The sequence below is a fragment of the Poecilia mexicana genome, unplaced genomic scaffold, assembly GCF_051168715.1.
Source record: "Poecilia mexicana isolate PSO_F unplaced genomic scaffold, ASM5116871v1 scaffold_14, whole genome shotgun sequence".
Taxonomy (NCBI): Eukaryota; Metazoa; Chordata; class Actinopteri; order Cyprinodontiformes; family Poeciliidae; genus Poecilia; species Poecilia mexicana.
This window is the reverse complement of record NW_028263383.1, coordinates 11,058,731-11,080,760: the sequence shown is the minus strand read 5'-3', so window position 1 is coordinate 11,080,760 and position 22,030 is coordinate 11,058,731. Positions and strand designations below refer to the sequence as shown.

Here is a 22,030-nt window from a genome sequence, read left to right as displayed (position 1 = left end):
TTCTTTACAAAATATAAGCATGCTTATGAGCACATACATGCGCTTTTATACACAGTGCATATCTCATAACCCTGAGTAATGGCTTCATTTGTAAAATACAAAAGCCAAGTATCTCATTTTAAATTTGCAAGAGGTTTTCACCAGGGGAGGGCGATAACATTACATCCTGCAGGTGCACTGCCTCAGGTCAGAGTGCACTGCGAACCAGTTGTCCTCTCTTTGGATTTATTTATCTCCTGGAGTCAGTCTGTGGCCCGTCCACTCATTATGATTCTCCCCAGGGAGGAGACAGGAGAGCGGCTCAGCGTAAATTACATTAAATGGACTTTATGGATGTTCTTTGCAGGGGGGCCCATTAAGGTAATTGTGAGTGCTTGTGTCTGTGCGTGTGCACGTGACAGTGAGCATGTGCGTATTCTCCAAGCAAAAATATAATGAAATTGAAAGAAATACTTCTCCTGAGGCACAGTGCAATGGGGCTGTATGGCTGAACAGTAACTTTTTGAATTTAATTTTTACAATCTGTTACATAAGGTAAAGTGATAATGTAAACTTTTTGCAAAAGTATTATATATTTATTTATTAATATGATAAACCAACACAAAGTAGGTAAAAATTAGTGATAGAATTAATTGGAGGCCCATGGTAACTAGAGCAGCTGCAGATTCATAGTTCAGGTTGTGAAATGTTTTGACCAGACAATTGTTAGTCATGCACTCCTCAAGTCTATCTCATGTGGTAGAGTGACCAATAAACATTGTTGAAAGAAGAGTTACGGAAGTTGTGCTTGGAGTTTTTTGAAAGTCATGTGGAACATGTGAAAGAAAGACATCTGGTCAAATGAGGAAATATTAACATTTTGGCCTCTATTACCTTTAACATATCACTAAAACATAAAACTTTGAGTTGGCATCACCATTTAAGTAGGTTTCTTTATAGAACCATAATCCTGGACTGCATGCGTTTTTGCTGTGCTGTGCTGCGCTGTGCACTTCACCAGAAGAGTGCGGCTGTTACTGAAAGACGGGTTTATAGCTGATCCGTTGAACAGGGGGTGGAGCCTAAAGCCTGCTCAAACACTGTTGGCACCTTTGTGCGCCACCAAACTGGATGACTTGGAAGGTGCTTGGTGACACCTCCCTGACGTAATCTGGAATCCAGGGGAGAGATGTGCAGTGCAGTGGTTGTAGCTCATCATGTAGAGCCGACCAAAGGTTGCATGGGGCCTTGAGCAGAGATAGATTCAGTGGAGTCTGGGAGATGGGGCCCAGTTTAATTGGCCGAGCTTAAAACCAATCACAATCATAAAACCAATTTACAATTTACTGACATGTATTTGATAAGTACATCTCATTTGTGAACAAACACAAAGATTAAACTCATAGCATCCGACTGTAGCTTTGATAACATAACAACTATAAAGACTGCTATTTGTACTTTCACAAAGTAAATTTGCCAGCTCCTTAAAATCTTAAATTTAAATGTTAAACATTTTAAAATAATTTTTGAAACAATTAAATCAAATTTAAGTGTTTTTTTCTTTCTCAATAACTAAATGTTAAAATTCTAGATCTAGGAGATTCGGCCAATCATGCACCGTTTTGTGCTGTGGTACTACATAAAATATCAATAGAATACACTCTAGTAATCTTAATGCAAAAAAAGAGAAAAGATTCATGGGGTATGAATACTTTTGCACGATACTCTACACGATTTCAGAATAACTGGAGCTAAAATGGTGAGCCATGAATTTCTTTTGCAAACATGTTGAAAACTGCAGGTTATTCACATTATTGTTTATTCTGACAAATGATTTTAGGCAAACCAGTCCCTGACTCCATGATTTTTTTTCCCCTTCATGCTTTCATCCCTAACCGTTCATGACCTGAATAAAAACATAAAGCTGCCCAGTTCGGGAAATTCCACATGAGTCAGAATGAAGCATCAGCTGTAAAACCAGGGCTGGCTTTGCTGCTTCAGGAATATCCTGATTTTCTCCTTGTCCCCCCATTAGAGCTAACCTCAAAAGCTTGTTATATAAGAAAACATGCTGTTTTTAATAAAAACATAAAAAAATTAATAAAATGTAATAAATTCTCTCAAAGGTTAAATCTAATGCCTTAGACAGAAAGAAATAATGTAAAATTGGTTCAGTTGTTTCTACAAAACATCCCCACCCAAAGACAAGAACCAACAACTTTATGCATTCCTCCCCCGACTCTTATATTTGTCATAAGTGGTTAAAGATGTAGCCTACACCCACTATGCATTCCTTTAACATTGCTTGACTAAGGAGCGCCTCCAGCCCTCCTCATTGTTTATCATACATAAAAGTCGCTTCACCTCAGGGGTCCTACGATTTGCTGCTTTTAGTCCGGCTAGAGTTGTTTAACAGTTGCGTATTAGAGACCAATTTGTAGAGTAAAAACATCAAGGTATGCTTAATAGAAAAGGCAGGAGATTGTTTTTAATTTTGTTTTAAGGTAGACATACAATAAGCAGTAAATAAAAGATAAGTTTAAAGTTTATTTCTCCTTTCAGGGGATTTGTAGCATTACAACAGGCAGACAGAATCCAAAAGAAAAGGTTTCAGTCAGCGTGTTGTGCATGTGCTGACTGGAGCAAGCTCAGCAACAGGATGTTTTTTGTCTCTACCTCAGTTTTGCTTAAAGTAGCCACCACAACCTACATGTTCACTGCAGCTGAAAAAGCAAGGCTCAAGCTTGAACCCTGAGAAATTCTGAGAAGATGTCTGGTCATAAAAAACAACAACCACATTTCCTTATGTCCTTGTTACTGCAGCTAGATTTTGATTTTATAGAGAAAATGCTCTTTCACCAAGGAGAACAGTTGGAAAAACTGCAGTACATGTTTACAATGATTTGTTGGATATTGTAAAGATGATCTCTATCATAATTGTACCCCATTTTCTGACTCAGTCATTGCAATTTTCCTGTAACTCTTTCTAATCAGGTCAACTGTATTTGTATCACTGACATTCAAAGATGTGCATGAATGGCAGTATTAAGTATCAGTTCTTTAAGATTGCATTATTGCAAACATTGATATTGCAATGATGATTCTGATTCAATATATTGTTATCTCTAGTTCACAGGAGAAAAAAGAAAACAATTGTCTATTATCCACTCATACTAGATGAACAATTGCTTCTCCCACTGTCCTTGCCCATCTTTTGTTGTAATTCAAGAAAACATTTACTGAAAAATAAGAAATCAGAAGTTGTATTAAGCATCAAACTCACCCTGCAGTACTCGTTGATGGGCCTGAGTCTCTTCATGGCCACATCTCTGATATGGCTTCTCCTAAACAAGATCTTTCCTAAAGACAGAGAAAAAACATAAAGAAAGCTTAATATCTTTAAGTTGAATGTGAAATGTGTATATTTATTCAACACTTGCTTTGAAATTGGGAATGTTAGACCTCAAAAGTAAATAGATAATAATAAAAGTAAAAGGGTTGATGCTCTTCTGTAAAGACAATAAAGGATGACTAAGCAGAAACAAAGCAAAGGCACAGAGGCTTCTGCAGATCATGACAGGTGAATTAGCATGCAGAGGCAATCCAGACACTGAATCAATAGGTCTGACATCACAATGAGATGAGTAAAGAGCCGCATGGAAAGCTGGCCTTTCCCAGACATGAAGAAATCATTTCAGGAGAATTCATGTCTGCAAGAAAGGTCACGTTTTTCTTCCCATGTTTTAAATCTTATGCCACACATGAACAACACTGATACACCAGGTCACTCTAACCATAACAAGTAAAGGTTTTAAGAAAAGTAGAGGAAAAGTAGATTAAGTCAATAATGTTCTACTAGGGTGAAAGTAAGAATGGAAATGGTTCTAATAAGGAAATACATTTTCTCTTGGCTAAACGTTGGTGAAAACCTGAACAAAAACAAATCCCAGGAGAAGTTATACTGAGACATCAACTTTAACACTTTGTTTCCACCAACCAACTATGAACTGCTCACACACCTGCCTGTTTATTGCTCTTGACAAAAATAGCCCCAAACCACAGGAAATGACATCACTGTATGAACTCTGCTCTGTAAGATATTTACTTTTTGCCATCTCTAACCTGTCTTGGTTGAGTCATTACTATATGCTTATGTTGTTTTCCATTTTGCAAAGCAGGAGCTTAGTGCTTTTATTTCCAAACAGACAAGTAAGCTATAGCTGTAGTAAAAACATGTCATGCATAAACTTTGATGACATTTCCTACACCCTATTGATGTTGTTCAAGATGTTGGGAGGCTTTCAGTGCAAGTAAATTAACATATGTGCTATTTGTGGAGATTTTTCTATGGACTATAACTCCAGATTATTCATAGGAAATTAGCTTATTCACAGATTTCTTTTTGTATCTCAGATTTAAAAAGAAATGCAGGTTGGAAGTGCTACGGTACTTCACATACTACTGCTTGGCTATTACAGAGCAGCCAATGTAAGAGCTGCATTGGCTGCAGTGGCTCTTGCCTTTGCAGCAAGAGCCAAAGCAGTCAGCTGGCTGTCTGCTTTCATACTGGCTGAAAGCAGACATAAGAAATCCCATGGATGTTGGTTTCTGCAGTAGTCCTAAGATGGTTTCCACTTAGCGTGATCATGCATATTAAAGTATATTTGGTGTTTGAACTAAAATAAGCAGTTATGAGGCAGTTTTGGTCCTCAACCTGAGGCTCACTGTATTTGTAATCCACATTTTCTGGAATGTTATGCAAACAGGGAGTTGCTACATATATATATACTGTATACTATACGATATATATATTGCTATATATTTATATTTATTTTAAATGGCTAGAAATGTTAAAAAAAAGAAGAAGAATGCTGGCCAAATAAAGTCCATAAAGTTGAAAGTGGCTGTTTTAGTCCACAGTGTGTAATATCAAAGACACAGGCTACAAATGACTGTTTAAATATCTCATTATGTAAATAAAAAGATAAGTTTGTGCAAATACCTTTGCTAAGTGCTCATATAAAAAAGTAGGATGCAGTTTTGGATGAAATGAGCAAAGTTTATAATCATGAAATTACTTTATCTCCTGTTCTTGGTTTAAAAACAAAAAGTCATTATTATTATAAACCATGTATGGGAAAATGTCTCCTCCTGCCACTGACTCTATTGGACTATGACAAACATTCTTGCATAATTACTCTATTTCACTCAAGGGAGTTGAGCCGCCAACAAAGCCATGCACACAGATGTTTAAAGATCCAAGTAATAGAAACACAATATGTTTAATAGGTTTTATCTTACAAGATCAAGAAAAACCCAAAATGCCTACCTACATGCTTAAGTACAGAATAGAACGAAAGTTGCAAAAAGAATTAAAAGTGATAGAAGGGAAAAGCTTTCAAAAGCTGAAAGAGGTTTGAAAGTCATCTCTCAGATGAATATTTCTGCTTCTTCTTTTCATTTTCATTCCTCCCTTCATCCTTCTTAAAACAGAACGTTCTTGAAGGTTTTCCAAAGCTCTGTGGGGTCATGAGAGAAGCACTGACTCAACACTGCTCACTTTGTATGCGAGGCAGCATGTGGATGCAACCGATGAAAAGAGCTTGTTAGGGAGGGAGGAGCAGCAGCCACGGCCCTGGAGCCATAGCTGAGAGACAGACAGGGCAGACGTTATGGTCTAATCTGTGTGCCAGCAGTGACCAAAGGTACCAAAAAACTGTTGTTTCCCTCAGAAGACTGAAGTTTGAAGAGAAAAGACTTACATTGAGACCAACACAGAGAGGCCCACTGTTACTTACCTCTTACCCAAAGAGCAGTGCCGCCAGCTAATCTCTTAATTAGCAGACTCGCTGCCATTTTATGCTTCTTTACAGAGTTTTTTTTTTTTTTTTTTCAGTTAATAATTTTATATAACTCAAAATCTGTTTAAGCTGTTTGTAGTGGCACAGCTGTAGATCTAACCCTGTTATTTGGACTTGATTGGAAGATTAATGCTTCGATGTGACAAAAGTGGATTCTTTGTGTTAAAAAAGATTAACCAGAGTAGGGACCCTTTGCCAAATGACAAAAGTGTCCAAGTATTTGCCATAATTTTGTTTCAATTCTGTAAGACTTGTCTTAAGGCTAGGATTTGGTCCTGGAACAACTGGATCACATAACATAAATGCTTTCTGCACGGTCACAAAACTCTGGAGAAAAACGCCAGAATATGCAGGTAAAAGCTTCAGTAAAGCAGTGATTTATGACTCCTGCCGTGTGAGTCAACGGCACAAATGCTCCTCAGTATTTGGTCAACAGGCCAATGCACAAACTACAGTTCAGACATGAGTGAAGCTTATGATTAACGAGGACCTGAAATAATGTGTCAGAACAGCCTGGTAGCCCAGAGTGTACATCTTGACAGTTTTAGAAAATTATGACTTTTCTTAGATTTTTGTGGCAGTACCAGCTGATTTTCACACAGAGATGTGGAGGTAGACCTGCAGCAAAAGTCCCAGCACAGATTCAACAGCCTGCATTTGGGTTAACTGCTCCAACACCTCACCACACTTTGGCCCTGTTAGCTCCTGTTTTACGACACATTCTTATTAAGGAACCACCAGCTGGTGCCCCTCAACATTTCTAGAATTGGAACATTTATTACAGTATCTTTTAGCAGCTCTACTGTCTTGGTGTGACAGAAATATTTTCAAAGGAGCAGGGCAGAGTAACAACTGCAAGGCTGTCACCCAAAGTTTCTTAAGCCTCTGCATGTTGCTGGGATGTGCTGGTTGACATGAGGGCAGTTCTCCTGGATGGGCAGGGGAACCGGGGCAGGAGAACGATAGGCAGACTGGTGCTGCATCTGGAGTGATGTACCAATCTATATCAATCTGAAGAAAGAGCTGATTCACAATGCAAAGGTCTCGCTCTATGTTCCTAATCTCATCTATGCCATTAAACATCAAAGTAAAAAAATGGACTAAGGTCAAGAATGTCAGTTAATTTACTACTAAGACATTCCTACTACTGGTACAAATTATTCACATAACCAAAGAAAGAGTAAATTCTCTGCCGTCCAGATAAAATATCAATGAGTAATAGACAAAACTTAAGCAAGGAGGTAACTTTAATTTCTCAGATCTGCTTGTGTTTTGCTTCATCAAGAACAGTTTATGGAATGTGAGACATTTGGGACCACCGGAGTTGATCCAGCCCATAATCTAAGGTTACTCTTACTCCAACTTCAGAGATAGAAGTAGATGAAAATATTTTTTCTGTATTTTATCTTTACTGGAAGAAAATATGTCCAAACTAAAATAACAAATGCATTGTCTGCATCCTGGAGGATATCAACACTGAACATCAACAGGCTCTTGAGAGCAGAGCGACATTCCACTGGGAGCTTCGTAGGTTTAAATGACCGATTGGCTGTTGCTGCCTGTGGAATCATCTATTAGTGCTCTGGAATATTTAAATACATTCAGATGGACCAAATCTGATCCAATACACAGAATGTCATGACAATATTTTGTGGCTAAAATCAAGAAAGTACAAGTCAGGTGTGCTTTACATAATTAAAAAACTAAATAAAAACAGCATGTGACATTGAATAAACAGTAAGAAAGAGGAAAAAAATGATAAAATAATAAACAAAGAAGCTAATATTGCTAATTTTACTAATTGTGCTAATTCATAAAAACTACTATAAAACTGACCATTATGTTCAATAAGCTATTGAACTTTGGTGTCACTTCTCTCAAATTAGTGCATTATATGCACATTGTGACATTGTCTCTGCAAACTGAAGAGAAGGAGATAAAAGCAGATGTTATTTTTTGATAAAGTTAGTTCTGATGGCCGCTGGAATCAGATCTGATCTAAAAATATATTCAAATATTCAAGTTTTAATCATCCTGATGGGAATTTCTGTTTGTTCATTTGTAAAATGTAACAGAAAACAATACGCAATTAAGCTGTTGGTTATTACAACTGGGGCATGAAAAAACATCAGGAAAAGTAGTCCACACAGACAGAAAAACCTTCTCCCTCCTGATGTGGAGATAACAAAAGAGTGTAAACATCTTCAGGACTTTAACAAACTTTCTCAAGAGGAAAAACCACATCACTGCTTAGTAATGCTGACCTCGCTCCATACAGCCTCTGTAGGAAATAACTTTCCTAGCTGTAAGGAAATATCAGCAGTTCAGACAAATGCTAGTTTGGAACCCATCGAGAGAAAAGTGTGATGTGATCTAGGATTACAGGGGACATTCTTCAGAGTCTCAATTTAGCATAGGCTTTTTTCAGTATTTTGTCCTGCCAGTTTTGAGTGTGCTTAATTCAGATTACTCCTTAACCTTCTGTCAACAGCTCTACAAGAGCTCTGTTTCTTTAGAAAGAGAAAAGAGCTGAAGAAATAAGAATGGAAATAGAAGTCAGTGAAATAAAGGAGAGAAAACAAGGAGGAATGGGAGGAAGCAGGCAGGAATTCCAGAGAAAATCTCCAATTTCAATCTTAAGACCAAGAGAAAAAGATGGCAGTTTAATCCAGGAGAGACTGTTTTATGACAAGCATAGAATGAAGACCTGTTTTTTTTCTTCTATTTTTCCCTCATGCAAACATTACATTTCTGCTGTCTTAGTACAACTTCTCTCAATGACTTCCAGACCTGCATGGACATAAAAAGTACCCCCCCCCCCCGACCAGCCAGCCCTGCCTGCGTGGTGGGGGATATGTGGGTGGAGCTCATGGACAAGGCCTTTTTCCCCTCTCTTGAAGTATTACTTTCAGAAGGATTTAAAAAGTTGGTCACGTACACAGAAAACACAGCAGTCCCTTTTATTATTAAAAAGGAAAGGCATTATGATTCCTTTCAGACATTTTTCGGAATAAGTATTGTCAACTACTCCAGATTATACTGACATTTATGTGTGCTTTATGCATTCTTTTTTAAAGGTTCTTTTTTAAAGGTTGTCAGTGAGTTGCTGTTGTGCAATTTATGTTTGCATTTCTCCTGGAGTTAACAAAGAAGGATGAAAGACACTGTGCAGAGAAGACAAATTCATGTGTTTTATTTTATGTATAAAATGGTGAAGATTTAAAGTAGATTGAAGTTTATTGGACTCTCACCTGGTAAGAATGGAATGATTCTGCGCTTTGGGTCCTTCTGGCCTCCCTCCACAGGGAATTTATCCAGCAATTCCATCTGAAATCCCCAAAATGATTAGAAAGTTATTGGCACATGTAGTATTTACATTCACACATACACATATAGGCTGAATAAACAAGGGAGCTGCAGGTGGTGAGGAAGTGATTTTTTATAAATCAGCACTTCCTACAGGGAATTTAGCCAATAGGGGCAGATCTGACAATGATTAGGAATGTACTGAACAGATGGTATGTTTCTTTCCCCTCTGAGCTTCATATGTGCTGTTAGCAGCCAGGAACCACTGACATAATGGAATATATCAGTTTCCATCATTCCTCAGAAAAAAAGCCAATGAGCTGCGATTCTTCGTTACTCTAAATCTCTCCTCTTTTTCTTACTTCTTCTATTTCTTAAAAAAGTGTAATTCAGCAATTAAAGCCTATCAGAAAATGTATTTGCATCCAACACTGATGAAGCCAAAACAGTTGTTTTGGCCCAGACAACTGAACTGTGTGTTAAATCCTCATATGATTTATAACAGAGACTCTGACATAACAATACGGTCTCATCAAAATGGATCATTTAAAAAGTTTTATAGCAACACATATAAAAATACTTCCAAATCACACGAGAAAGCACTTTTCAGTTAAACAAATGATTACTTACATACAGAAAGAAAATTTTCCCAATAATCGTTCATAATGAAAGTTTATTTAGAAACTGTTTAATAAAAACTACAAAAACAATACAATTGAGTAAAGTATATTCTACACCCTTCAGTGATAGAGGATATTGTCAAACTCAGTCAACTACGTACCTTTAATTTAGTTTTTTGTACTCAGTTTTGAATCATATTTGTCGACCATAGAATATATACATCTGTTATACACTCTGAAGAAAAGAACAAATAAAACTTAAATGAAATTCTAACTGATTGGCCATTTCATTACTGAAAGACAAGTTTTAATCTCAATATGACTCCGTACCTGGATAAATAAAGGCTAAAACAATAAAGAACAGAAACAATGTAGCAAAGTCTCAAATCTGAAAAGTTTTCTCATTTTTTGCTTTTAGGTGCAACAGAGACATGTAACAATCAGCTTTGAACAGGTTTACACTGTACAAACATCCATCCTACAGCATCTGGCCTCTAATGAGACGCTGCAGATAAAGTCGGGGCAGGACTCTAGTCAAACTGAGATTTCCCTCCTACAGACCAATTTTACTAACTATCTACAACAAAAACAGAATTACAACACTTTCTGCCTTTATCTAATCATTGGATATTTGCAGACAGACATACTAAACCACATCCTCTATGAAAAAACTCAAGGTCATCACATCTCAAATCAAGACCACTGGAAGCCGTTATTTCCCTAACCCTAAAATGTGTGTAATCAGAACAGACTGTTTTAATTTATTTATCGAGAAGTATACAAAAATATGTCTGTTTAAAAACAGTACTAGCAGAAGTAATTAAACTTATATGTGTATTTAACTTAAGTTGGCAAGTTATTACTAATATTAAAATACATTAAAGTTAATCATCCTAAATGGAGAGCATTGGAAAACCAAAATAGTGTCAGAAAAAAGAAAGATGTCAACAAAGTATGGAGGGAAAAATGTTTGAGTCGAAAAACATCAATCTGCTTAAGAATCAGACACTTAGTCAGTGACAGAGCACCACCTTAAGAATCACACCATAAACACAAAGGCAGGCAGCCAGACAGAGACAAAGAAGATCCAATGCCCCACACAGAGTAATTGTTCCCATGTGTTTAGCTGGGAGTGCAAACACACCCCAGCCTCAGTGTCTCCCCTGAACCTTGTATCTACTCTGTAATCAGAGCCAGTCAAAGGAAAAGAAAAAAAAACATTTGGAGACAGAGAGAAACATCTCTACAAAATGTCATTTACGCCAAGCGTACAACATCAAATATTCATGCTCCACGGGAACGCCTTCAGCTGCTAAAAGCACCATGGATGTTTTGTTGGACCTATTACAGCAGTGACATGAGATGTGCTTTGAGGCCAGATTCCAAACATGAGTGTCATATACATAATAAGTTATCCTGGACTAAACAAATCACATTTTCAAATTAAACTGCTGGATATGCTTCTCTGCTTGCTTATTTATCGGTATACCCCTCTAATGGTGGAATTACTCTTACCTAAAAATATAAGGACATTAACTGCAAATCATGCAAAAGAACCACAAGTCTTCTAACTTTGATATTAATAACCGCTGAGTTTTGTATCTACAATTAACAGGTAATTTGAATTAATTCATGTGCCTTTTAATCCGTCATCATTTACTGATCCTAAATGAGGAAACTAAACCCAAAATAATCAACATAACAAAACATATGTCAGCAACTCACAGAAAGACAACATGTGGTCAGAGAAGTATTTATAGTTTTAACTTACGATGACAGATAGAGGATCCTGGAAACTTTTAAACTGTTTTTTATTTCTGCTGACTCAGAAAGAAACTTACACTTGAAAGGACTCAATTTAGTCAAGTCTGTATCTGCTTTCACTACATCAGCATTTAGGCAGATGCATAATAAAAGTTGTGCAAGACTGTTGAATGAAGGGATGAAGAAAAACTTCACATCTACAGTCTCTTCCTGTTGTCATTTGCAAAATAACTCAGACTGTCAACTGGGTTAACTGTCTTTTAAATATAAATTTCTGAATTTTGGGTAACCGTAACAAAAAGACGGTTTGACGTAAAACATTCTACTGTAGCTCTAGCTGTGTTTGAGGTAGTTGTCCTGCTAAAAAGTAAACCTCTGCCTTAGTCTCAACTCTACTGCAGCTTCCTATTAAGTCTGAACAGCTTCTCTGTCCCTGCTGAAGAAAAGAATCCTCTGAGAATGATGCCATCACCAACATGTTTTGCATTAAGGCTGAAACAGGGTTTCCCCCAGAAAACCTGCCTGGTGTTCCACCAGCAGCCCACTGTGTTGACAGGAAATATTACTGGGTAACGATGTATTCCTGGAAGACATTGTTGACAATACTTTTAAGTAAAACACACAACTATGTAGTCTTATAAACAATAAATAAAAAACACATAATTAAAATATGAAGAGGTAGAGGGGCCCCTGAATCAAATTCTGCTCAAGGCCCTGTACAACCTTTGGCTGGCCCTGCATGACGAGCTACAGCCGGTGCAAAGCACATCTCTGCTGGAATCCAGAGGCAATCAGGAAGATTTCATTTACGTGGCACCAGTAGGGACCAAGATTTTCCGTTCGTGACTGTTGAGTTTGTAATAAGGGCCACAGACTCTGTTTGTTTTGGTGGCTCTGACTTTATGAGACCAGTTTTTCCAATCTGTGCTCTTCATTGTCAACACCGGCTGGCCCTCTAACATTTGTTAACATGTTTACAAGTTCACTCTGCAACCATGTGCTGAAATCTGCCTGACTAGAGTGTAGCAGAGGTGGAGAAGGAATTTGATATGGGACAGTTTGAGGCATCGTGTCGTGTCAAAACAACTGTGTTCTGCATGACCATGAGACAAGCGTGACAGCGGTGTCTGCAACAGGGCAAGGCGGCCAACGCACAGAGAGGCAGTTGGTGTGATTGGTGCATTCCTCGGCTTTGCACTCTGTTCAACGCATCGATTATAAATCTGTCTGCGCTGTGCTGGTGAAGTACGCAGCGGAGTGCAGCAAAGACGCATGCAGTCCGTGGTTACTGGTTTTTAAAAAGTCCTCCTAGATAAAATGAAAACAAGCTAAGCTTAGCCTGGCAGAGGGACAAGTAAAGCCTGGCAGCCCACCAGGCTTGTAATACACTGGGGGAAACCCCTGTGTAAGGCAATATTTTGTCTCATATGACCAGAACAGCTTGTTCCACATGTTTGTTTCCTACGTAGCTTGAGGCAACTTCCAAACAATACCTCTACTGACTTTATTTCAACAATCGCTACCACCACTCCTCCACAAAGACCAATTTTGTGGAGTCCACAACTAATAGCTGTCTTAACACATTCTCCCTCCTGAGCAGTAAATTCGACGGGCCTTTTAGCTGCTTCTCTGACTACTGCTCTCTTTCCAGTGAATAGTCGTGTCTTAGTGGGTTTGAAGAAATTCCATAATTTTTAGATTTTCAGTTAAAACACTGAACAGTACTCAGTAATGTGTCCAAAATCAGGAACTATTCTACAATCACAACGTTTCTCCATAACTTTATTCCTGATCTGCCAGTTGTTTCTCTGTGTTCGTGAGGCTCCATGAAGTTTGTTCACCAAAGTTTTCTTGTAATCCTCTGAGACCTTCACAGCAACACAACTGAATTTATACCAAGAATACAACAGACACAGTTGGACTATTTCCTAATTAGATTAGTTCAAAAGGCAGTGGGTTGGGCTGGATTTTATTTCGTTATCAGAGTAAAAAAGCTAAATACAAATCCATACCACATTCTTCAGACACACTGGTGTAGATTTTAGTCATTCAGGACATGACAGTCAGTGATTTAAGTGGAAGGCACTTTGCATTAGTCTACTACATAAATTCTCAATGAAATACACTGAAGTTTACAGTTATAACAGAATAAAATATGAAAAGGTCCAAGGCTCTTCCTGTTAATATTAACTTCTAGCCACAAAAATCAAGTTAAGTGGTCTCACACATACCATTAAAATGATAAAAAACAAAAATGCTTTGCTGTGGTTTATCTTAAGCATCAGCTGTTTGGTCCAGATGAGTTAACTGGATGCATTCAGTGACACATTCAGTCTCCGCCCCATCTTGTCTTTGTTATTAGAACCTCATGCTGAATCATACAACAGCAGCACCAGGTCAGTAAACAAGGCACAGGGTGCCAGGAAAAAGGAAAAACCAGAGAAGAGTAGCTGGAAATGATGAAGTGGTGATTAACAAGAAGAGTTCAATTTGTCAGCCTTTCATCACCATGTTGGCCAGACACCTGGACTGACATCAGAACTTATCCACCTTATGTCTTTGTTTGCTTCACAGTGAACAGCGTAAAGCATCGGACTAATACATTAACCCTTTACATAAATTCTGGAATACTATTTCAAAACTGATAAGGTGATGTATTTTGGTCAGTCCACGTCAGCTCAGCTGATTTAAAATATTACTCTGCCCAACAACAGACTTCCCCCCACAACAGGAAGCAGAATAGCATGGAGGAGGTGAGGTCACATATGAAAGTCCCAACTGAAAATAAGTCAGACATGATCATCACATTCTCTGACAGCGGTAGTGACACATTAATCATAACTGGAAACATGATGAAGAAATAAATGCACAAAGCTATTAATGATAATCTTGTAAATAAAAATGAGGACAGAGTTAACAAGTGGAGCTTCCCTGATGAGATCACAGTTTTTATTAGCTTCAACAGCTACCAACCAAAACAAATAAATAATATCTTAAACTATCACAGAGGTCTCTAAATCCAGTCCTTTAGTTCCACTGTCCTTCAACTTTTGGATGCATCCCTGCTCCAACAAACTTCAATCCAAAGGTTTTATTATCTCCCTGTCATGTTGACATGCCTGGTTGTTAACCATTCGTTTGGTGTTGGAGGACAGTGGCACTTGAGGACTTTGGTTGCAGACTGTAGTGTTTAGTGTGTTAGGACTGCACAAACAGATAGCTAAAGGATTGAATGTGTTTTCAGTTGATAGTTAAAAGAAAAACAGTTTCCAAGCTTGGTATTTATATCAAGCAAGAGTGGTCTGATTTTCATTTCTCTGCAGTACAGTGATGCAGGACATTTTGATGAGATGATAGCAGGTTATTTGGACAGAGTTTTTATTGCCATAATCAAATACTGAGTCTTTGGAGAGAAAGGTCTTCAAAGAGATTTGGATTAGGAGAAATGTACAGCAGGAAGTAAAAGTTAAAAGTAAAAAATATCGCACTTCAGCAGGGCTGGTTACCATTATGATGTTATTTTACAGTTTTAAAAAGAAGCAAACTGTTTAAAGTCAATGTAATGAAATGGCAGAGATCATGCTAAAGACTGGGCCGGACTGACCAGAGTTTTCTCCTGTTTGAAAAGGGTTGTGCAGTGTTGCCCCTCCCCCACATGTTGCTGAGCACTGATGATCTGCTGGCTGAAATAACGCAGCGATGCTCTGTCTAACGTTTCAAGCAAAACAGAGATCGCTGTTTGGAAATAATTCTGCTTGTAAAAACACCCTGTCCAGTTAAAGGGTAAGTTCAATGTAGGTGCTTGTTTAACAAGCTCACAGTGATGTGACATGTTTCTCTTTCCGGTAGGGAAAATATTCACTTTAAACCAGAACTAACTCTAAATCATGTGGTGTTTTTAGTTAGGAACATCATATCCAGAGAGTCTAATACTTTAAGAAGGAAATGTGAAATGACTATTTGTGTTGTTTATCACCCAGAGAAATAGAAGTAATAAGTCATTATTTTCATTCTGCTTCTGTTCACATAGTCAATATTACTGTTAGCTTGTTTATAACTAAAAGGACAATACATCTGACAGACAGAAAGGTGATAGCATATTTCCAGGCTCAAATGAATGGTATTAGTAATGAAATACCGTTTTTCCATTGACAGCTTCGGGGAAGCTTTGATGAAGCATTACATGACTTTATTTCACTTCTCATGGTTTAACTATTTTAATGAAATTATAAGAATTGAATTCAGTTAGAGTTCACCGTGTGCTTTGCGTAAATTGAGTGTATGCTCATTAAAAGCTCTTTGCTGGGTATCTTGTAGTCAGTGCTCTCAAAGCTTTGATGCAGCCAGCCCCCAAAGATCCATTACCTTCAAAAGAAGAAGGGAAACTATGATACTAATGAGATTTCCTCCTTGTGCAAGAGACACACTGGCAATAGTATGATGTTTGAATGACTTCAGACATTTCTGTGGTCATCAGTGTGGTTGTTCCATTCATCAGTGTCTTCTGTTAACTTCAGTGGGACATTTTCTGAGTCCTCACACAGTTTAATTACCAGTGTTATATGGATGGAGTAATGCAGACGCTGCTTCTGTGAAACAGAAGGTCAAATGTTGCCAAATGTATTGGGTCATTTTCCATCATAAATATATTGAATTTAATGAGATTACTTTATTAATGCATATGACAGTGCACTTACAACATCTTCAGCTCTTCTGGAAAAAAGGTCTAAAACATCAATATGTGTGTTCATGGGAATATTTAATCATTAATCCAGGACAACAGGCACTGATGTTGGACTAGACGCCCAAATGTCCCTACAAACTGTGATCAGGGATATGTGATGCAAGACAGGTTCCTCTACTCCAAACAGTCTATTCTCCCCAAAATCCTTCAGTAAAAAAAAAAAAAAAAATGCATGATACTGGACCATTGGCATGACATAGCTTTTAGCACTTTCTGTGACATCTTGGGCACCATCATCTGGGTCACAGGTGGGCAGAAACACCCCACCCAACAAGCTGAATGTCCTTTTGGTTTAAAGAGAAAACTACGTCTGTCCTGTCAATGTTATTAATCTGTAGATGATATTGCAAAGATGATATTGTGTAGCCCTCAGCCTGAAGTCCATATACTGATAAACTATTCTGTATAAGTCTGCCTTTTTAACATGAGCCAACACTAGTGGAACAAAGAGAGTGCTAATATATAGTAGCTACACAAAAATGAAAATCACAGCAGCTGTAAATAACTCATCCTTTGCAAATGGATGGACCTTAAAATGTTGTGTTTGGCACTAAAACTGCAACAATGTCTGAAAATATTACTGCTTTTTCTTTTCATGCATTTTTTTCCAGAGGTTATTGTTATTTTAATGTTCCTTTTTTAATTGGCAGATGTATGAACAGAGCTATATAAACATGCATTAAAAATAAAACTTTTTTTTTCCAAAATAAAAGCAGTCCATTTGGATTTGCATGTTTAACACTTTTCCAACAAACATTTATTTTAGGATTTTCAACACATGCACATACTAACACACTAAGCACCCACCTGGAGGTCAAAGAACTTGCTGTAGCGCCTGTAAATGGTTTCTGTACTGCCATCACTCCAGGACACTTTGATGATGTAAACCTTGCAAAGAAAAAGAGAGAGGAGAATTACATTAGTGCATAGTGAACTTAAAACATCCCAGTATTTCAAGCTACTTCAAACGCTGGACCAAGGTACCTTTGAGTCAAACCCCACCTTTATGGTTTTATTACATAGAAGTGTTGTGACTCCTATTGGGCTGAACAGGAAAGCCAAGCGGCTCTGACTGACAAACATCAAGCATCAGCCATTACCATCAGGACATACTATTATTTCACTTCCTGTGGTGCTTGAAGCGCTTCCTCCAACACTGAAACATTATCCTGTATAGACCCAGCAGATTAGCCTTACAGACAATCATTGTTGTGACACCAAAAGTTTCTGGTAACCATCTGTGAAACAAAAACTAGGGAATCTATAACTATATGATGTAAACAACTAAAATGTTAGCTTTATTATGTGGAAATAATACAAACCCATCTAAGCTAATCACCAGGGTCTGGAGGAAGCAGACACAGTTTTAGGGAATGCTCTCAACTAATAAAAAAAGAGCAGAGAGGAGGGAGGTGATTGGAAACTCCCTGGTGGCTCACTGTGTCTGGCTGACTGCTGCTGGCCTGACTCCCAGGCCCACTATGGCCTAGCTCTCTCTTGCAGGGCAGCAGTCAGCGATTGCTAAACAGACATGTAGGGGAACCTATTTGATTATACAGAGCTTCACACTGAGTTTATGTCTGTGCAAGAGAGACCAAGCAATTATCCACTATAATAAGAGAGCTAAGGCTTTTAGGCTACATATTTTAGTCTGGTTATCATGCAATCACCACACTAAAGGAAAACATTAACGTCTATGAACTCAACAGAAGCACGAACATGAGCTCATGAGCACACGTTAGCATTCTATGAGATTTAGAGTGTCAGGGGAACAGAAAAAGGAATGAAACCACATGGTTTGAACTGGAAAGTAAGCAGACAGATGGAGAAGACACGGGGCCAGAAGCGCGCCACGTCCTCCAACACCAACTCACAGCAGTCTACCGCCCGTTTGTCCCAAACTTTTCACACGTACAGTATATCATGGACTCAAATCAGAACATTCACAGAAGGATGCGTACAGGGACGCTGAACTAACACCAAGGCCTGCTGTGGTGGCTCTCATTGGGTTTCTGGTCACATGGTGTCATACGGTTTGCAGTGACTGTACATATGCAGGCAAATGCGCCCACGTTGGGCTGTTCCCACAAAACCAATAGAAGCTTCTTTGTTTAAGTAAAGCAGAAAAGTTAGAAATGGGGCTTTGTCTTTTTTTGCATTCCTGCCTATCAAACTATCAGGCTTGTTAGAAGAGAGAAAGAATTGCTTGTATATTTTTGATTTTGTCCCTTCCTCTGCAAAATTACACAATCTATGGTAACAAAATGCTAATCCTCACTAAGTGAGTCAACAAATGGAAAATAAATAAACATATTTATATGCATAAATCTATTGCAGAAGCAAAAAAAATTAACATGTTCATGCAATGGGCTATAAATGTTGGATGATTAAATGTTGTAATGATTAGGGCTATTGTCCACAGTGACATTGCCATCAATGTGATGGCATTAGCACCACTGGTGTGACTTCCTTGTCTGTCATGCCTGAAGGCATGATTTGCAGAGATAATTGAAGGACTTGACGCATGACAAATCTTGAGATGCCACTGCCTAATGTGTTACCTTGGGGCCTTTCCTATTTGAAATACAAAGAACCTCTTCAGATCCCTTTAGCTTTCCCACATTTCTGCAACTTTCAAACCTCAACCTTCAATATTTTCAATGATATTTTACCTGATAAACTACAAGAAAGCAGCTAATACTTCTGAAGTGGGAAGAACATTATTATTTTCTCTTTATTATTACAAAACTAAAGTGTGAAAAGTGCATAATAACCTTCCACCAGTTTGAAACAGATACATTTCCAATAGCTCTGCACATCTACTTTTTACCAAATTTTCTCTGGAAGAATCACATCATGCCTCAGATGGATGAAGATGTGGATTTTGACTGGATCATTCCCATAGGTAAGATTTTATCTAAACATTTCTGGATCAATTCTATGAATTTTAAAACCTGTAAAAAAAAATAAAAAAAAAGAGGTTTTGAAAAAAAAAAAAATCTTGTGTACAACATTACTCAGTAAGATACTATATGATTAGATTCTCTTTTGTAGGCAATGAGCAGAAAGTAGAGAATTACTACAAATCATTGAAAATTGAGGTGCATCCAAAACGTACCACTGTGATTACAAACTGATGAATGGCTGTACAAAATTATATTGTATGTAGGTCTTTCCCTCTGTCCACATAGAAGACAAACGTCCCCAAAGCATGATGCTTCCACCACCATATTTCACATAATGATGTGTTCCTGGTGTTTGTTTTCCCCGTCTGTATGTAGGGAAAGCAAACAACAACTAATTTTCCAAGAATGCAAAAAAGTGGAATTTGTTTCTTAAGACTTCTTCCACATGTTTACATTATCCCAAATGTTGAAAAGTTCAAAGGGTGTTAATGCTTTTTATTCAGCTATATAAGCATTCACTTACTGTATATATAAGACCAGCAGGTCTTAAAAATCACATGAACCACAATAACACCAAAACCCATAGGAGATTTTTCTCAGCCATACTCAGTAAGTTATTTGGTGGTTTCAAGGGATATAATTCACATACAGGGTCTATTGTCTCTTCCAGTGGTTGTTGGTATCGGAGTGTTTTAAAAAGTTTTCCTACATCCCACTTTTGGTTTTCAGGATTAAATCATGCTTAACAACAGTACAAGTCAGGTTAATGTTTAAAACAGCAACAAATTTCAGGAATGTCTAATTGTTCTTTGGGCTGGCTTGGTAAACTGTAATCTGACACTCTTTGTTATTACTTTTTCTGAAGAGGCAGAGCAGCGGAATAATCTCGGCGTGTTGCCGCTGGGATCTTCCAAATAAAGGATCTTACATAGTGTTTGTTGGGACTCCTTCGCTTCTGGACATCTTGCACGGTTACTTCTTGCACGGTGCGCCGCGGCATGATGTCCTCCTCTTCCACTGACCGTTACAACAAAACGCAGAAATCCAACTCCAAGTTTTCTACGAGGGATCACACCCGGTTGGAAAAGTTAGCCGTTTCACCGCGAGTCTCTCTTTGTCATCCACACAGTTCCAATCCGTCACCTGTGGCGGTAACAAAACCCGTTTTCCGCAAAATTACTGCGTCAGATTTCCTGTAAAACATTCAGTCGATTTGTGCATGAAGGTCTTTGAATCCTGGATCTCCTCTTTTCTTTCTTTCCTTCTTGTGCCGTTTCTGGATCCGCTTACGACTTCCCAACCAAACTCCCAGCCTATCCCAGCTCACCCACTCCCATCTGAGCAGCTGGAAAGCGCCGCTTTGCTCCGTGGACCAGCCCTATGGCGTCACAGTTAACCACATGCTGCCGCAGCATTTGCCAGAGAACCTTTCATGTTCATTTCTTCTTTTTTTTTTTTTTACATCAGACATTTTGGCAAAATGTAAATATGGATTGGGTTAAAAAGAAACGAAGCTCAGATAAAAGAATACAGCAATAATAATCAGGGGCTAGTTTAACGGTACTATTTCAAAATGGTCTATTATGCATCATTCAGAAGATGTTATTAGGTAACAATATTTGTTCGGGAACAATCCTTTCAAGTCTGCGGTCTTTCTTATTGCTTCGTTGTAACAGACTTTTCTGCCATTTAAATTTAAATCTCTATCGTTGGATACAGTCCCATATAAACAGCATCCAGTGGTTGTGCGTGCTGTTTACATCCAACATGTAATAACATGATACAAGTATAAAAAAGTTTTTGATGCGTTTTATGATATTCTTATTCACTGTATTTGCCGAAATATAAATCTTTAGTTTTATTGCTCCAAGAAATTGTCTATTGATAAATGACCGGATTGAGGTTAATAACTCTTGTATTAAACTCAATTCATATGTAGTTTACAATAAATTATGTGAAATGGCTTTGAATAATTACGTCATATAACTCTGTTGTTTACTATATGTTGATATGTTGTTTTTTCCACACCTTAATTTTGTGATTTTTTTTTCTTTTCAAAAGTACCTATTTACATCAGTGCTGACCAAAAGTAAGTTTTTGACCAGCTGCGGCTGAGGAGATGCTGTGTCCTAATCCAAACATTTCTACTGCTCCTGTCATTGCTGGGGTCACAGGTCAGGAACTCTGCAACCTTTTGTAATTAGATTGATTACTAACACCAATGTTGTAATGGAGTCTTTAAAGAGTCTCATGCTTTTTCACAATTATGTATATAGTAAGCATGCATAGAAAGAATAAAATAATAACTTTAAGTGAGTCTCCAATGAAATTCTGCTGAGTTCCTGGCAGAGCCAATCTCAGATTTAAATACCACTGATTTGCTTTTGATGTTTGAGATGTTTAGGTCTTTTAATGTGTCTGTGGTGGCATTCACAAAGTCCTGTCAGTTTTGTTGCACCATAGCGCCATCTTTTGGTGTTTTGAGCTCATTACAGTATAACTGCATATGTGGCAGTTCTTCCATGTTGCTCAGTAACACATGTGACAATGTCAAGTTCAAAGTCATAAATATGCAGTGACATTTGTGTTTTGAACACAACCACATTGGTATATGAAGTAAAACTTTAGAACTATCTGACTGTGTAAGTTATGCAAAGTTATTTAAGTTTTATAACTTATAAATATGTGAAATCTTTTTCTTGCTGATGTGAAAGTTTTTACTTGAACTTGAGTTAAGGGAAACAGAAACTACTCTGGAGAAAAGCAGAAATTAAACATGACTTATTGCTCTGTGGAGTCTTGCTACACTCCTTGTAAATAGAGAAATATAGTTAAATGTCAAGTAGGTAG

The 22,030-nt window shown here is 37.8% G+C and overlaps 1 protein-coding gene across 3 annotated transcripts in view; it reads right to left on the bottom strand.

Annotated features, from left to right (window-relative positions):
* The window catches only part of sh3pxd2b (SH3 and PX domains 2B), a 36,515-nt gene extending 14,840 nt beyond the window's left edge, over positions 1 to 21,675 (bottom strand). For 2 of the 3 annotated variants that reach the window (XM_015010900.2, XM_015010901.2), the window contains exons 1-4: positions 20,109 to 21,673; positions 17,082 to 17,162; positions 9,092 to 9,167; positions 3,263 to 3,339 (exon numbers count right to left, since the gene is read on the bottom strand). In XM_015010900.2, coding sequence (XP_014866386.2) covers positions 3,263 to 3,339; positions 9,092 to 9,167; positions 17,082 to 17,162; positions 20,109 to 20,180 — 306 coding nt within the window. In that variant the 5' untranslated portion in view covers positions 20,181 to 21,673. Of the gene's footprint in view, positions 1 to 3,262; positions 3,340 to 9,091; positions 9,168 to 17,081; positions 17,163 to 20,108 lie in introns of all 3 variants that reach the window. The other variant, XM_015010897.2, reaches the window with a different exon arrangement.
* Between the last annotated feature and the right edge of the window lie 355 nt (positions 21,676 to 22,030).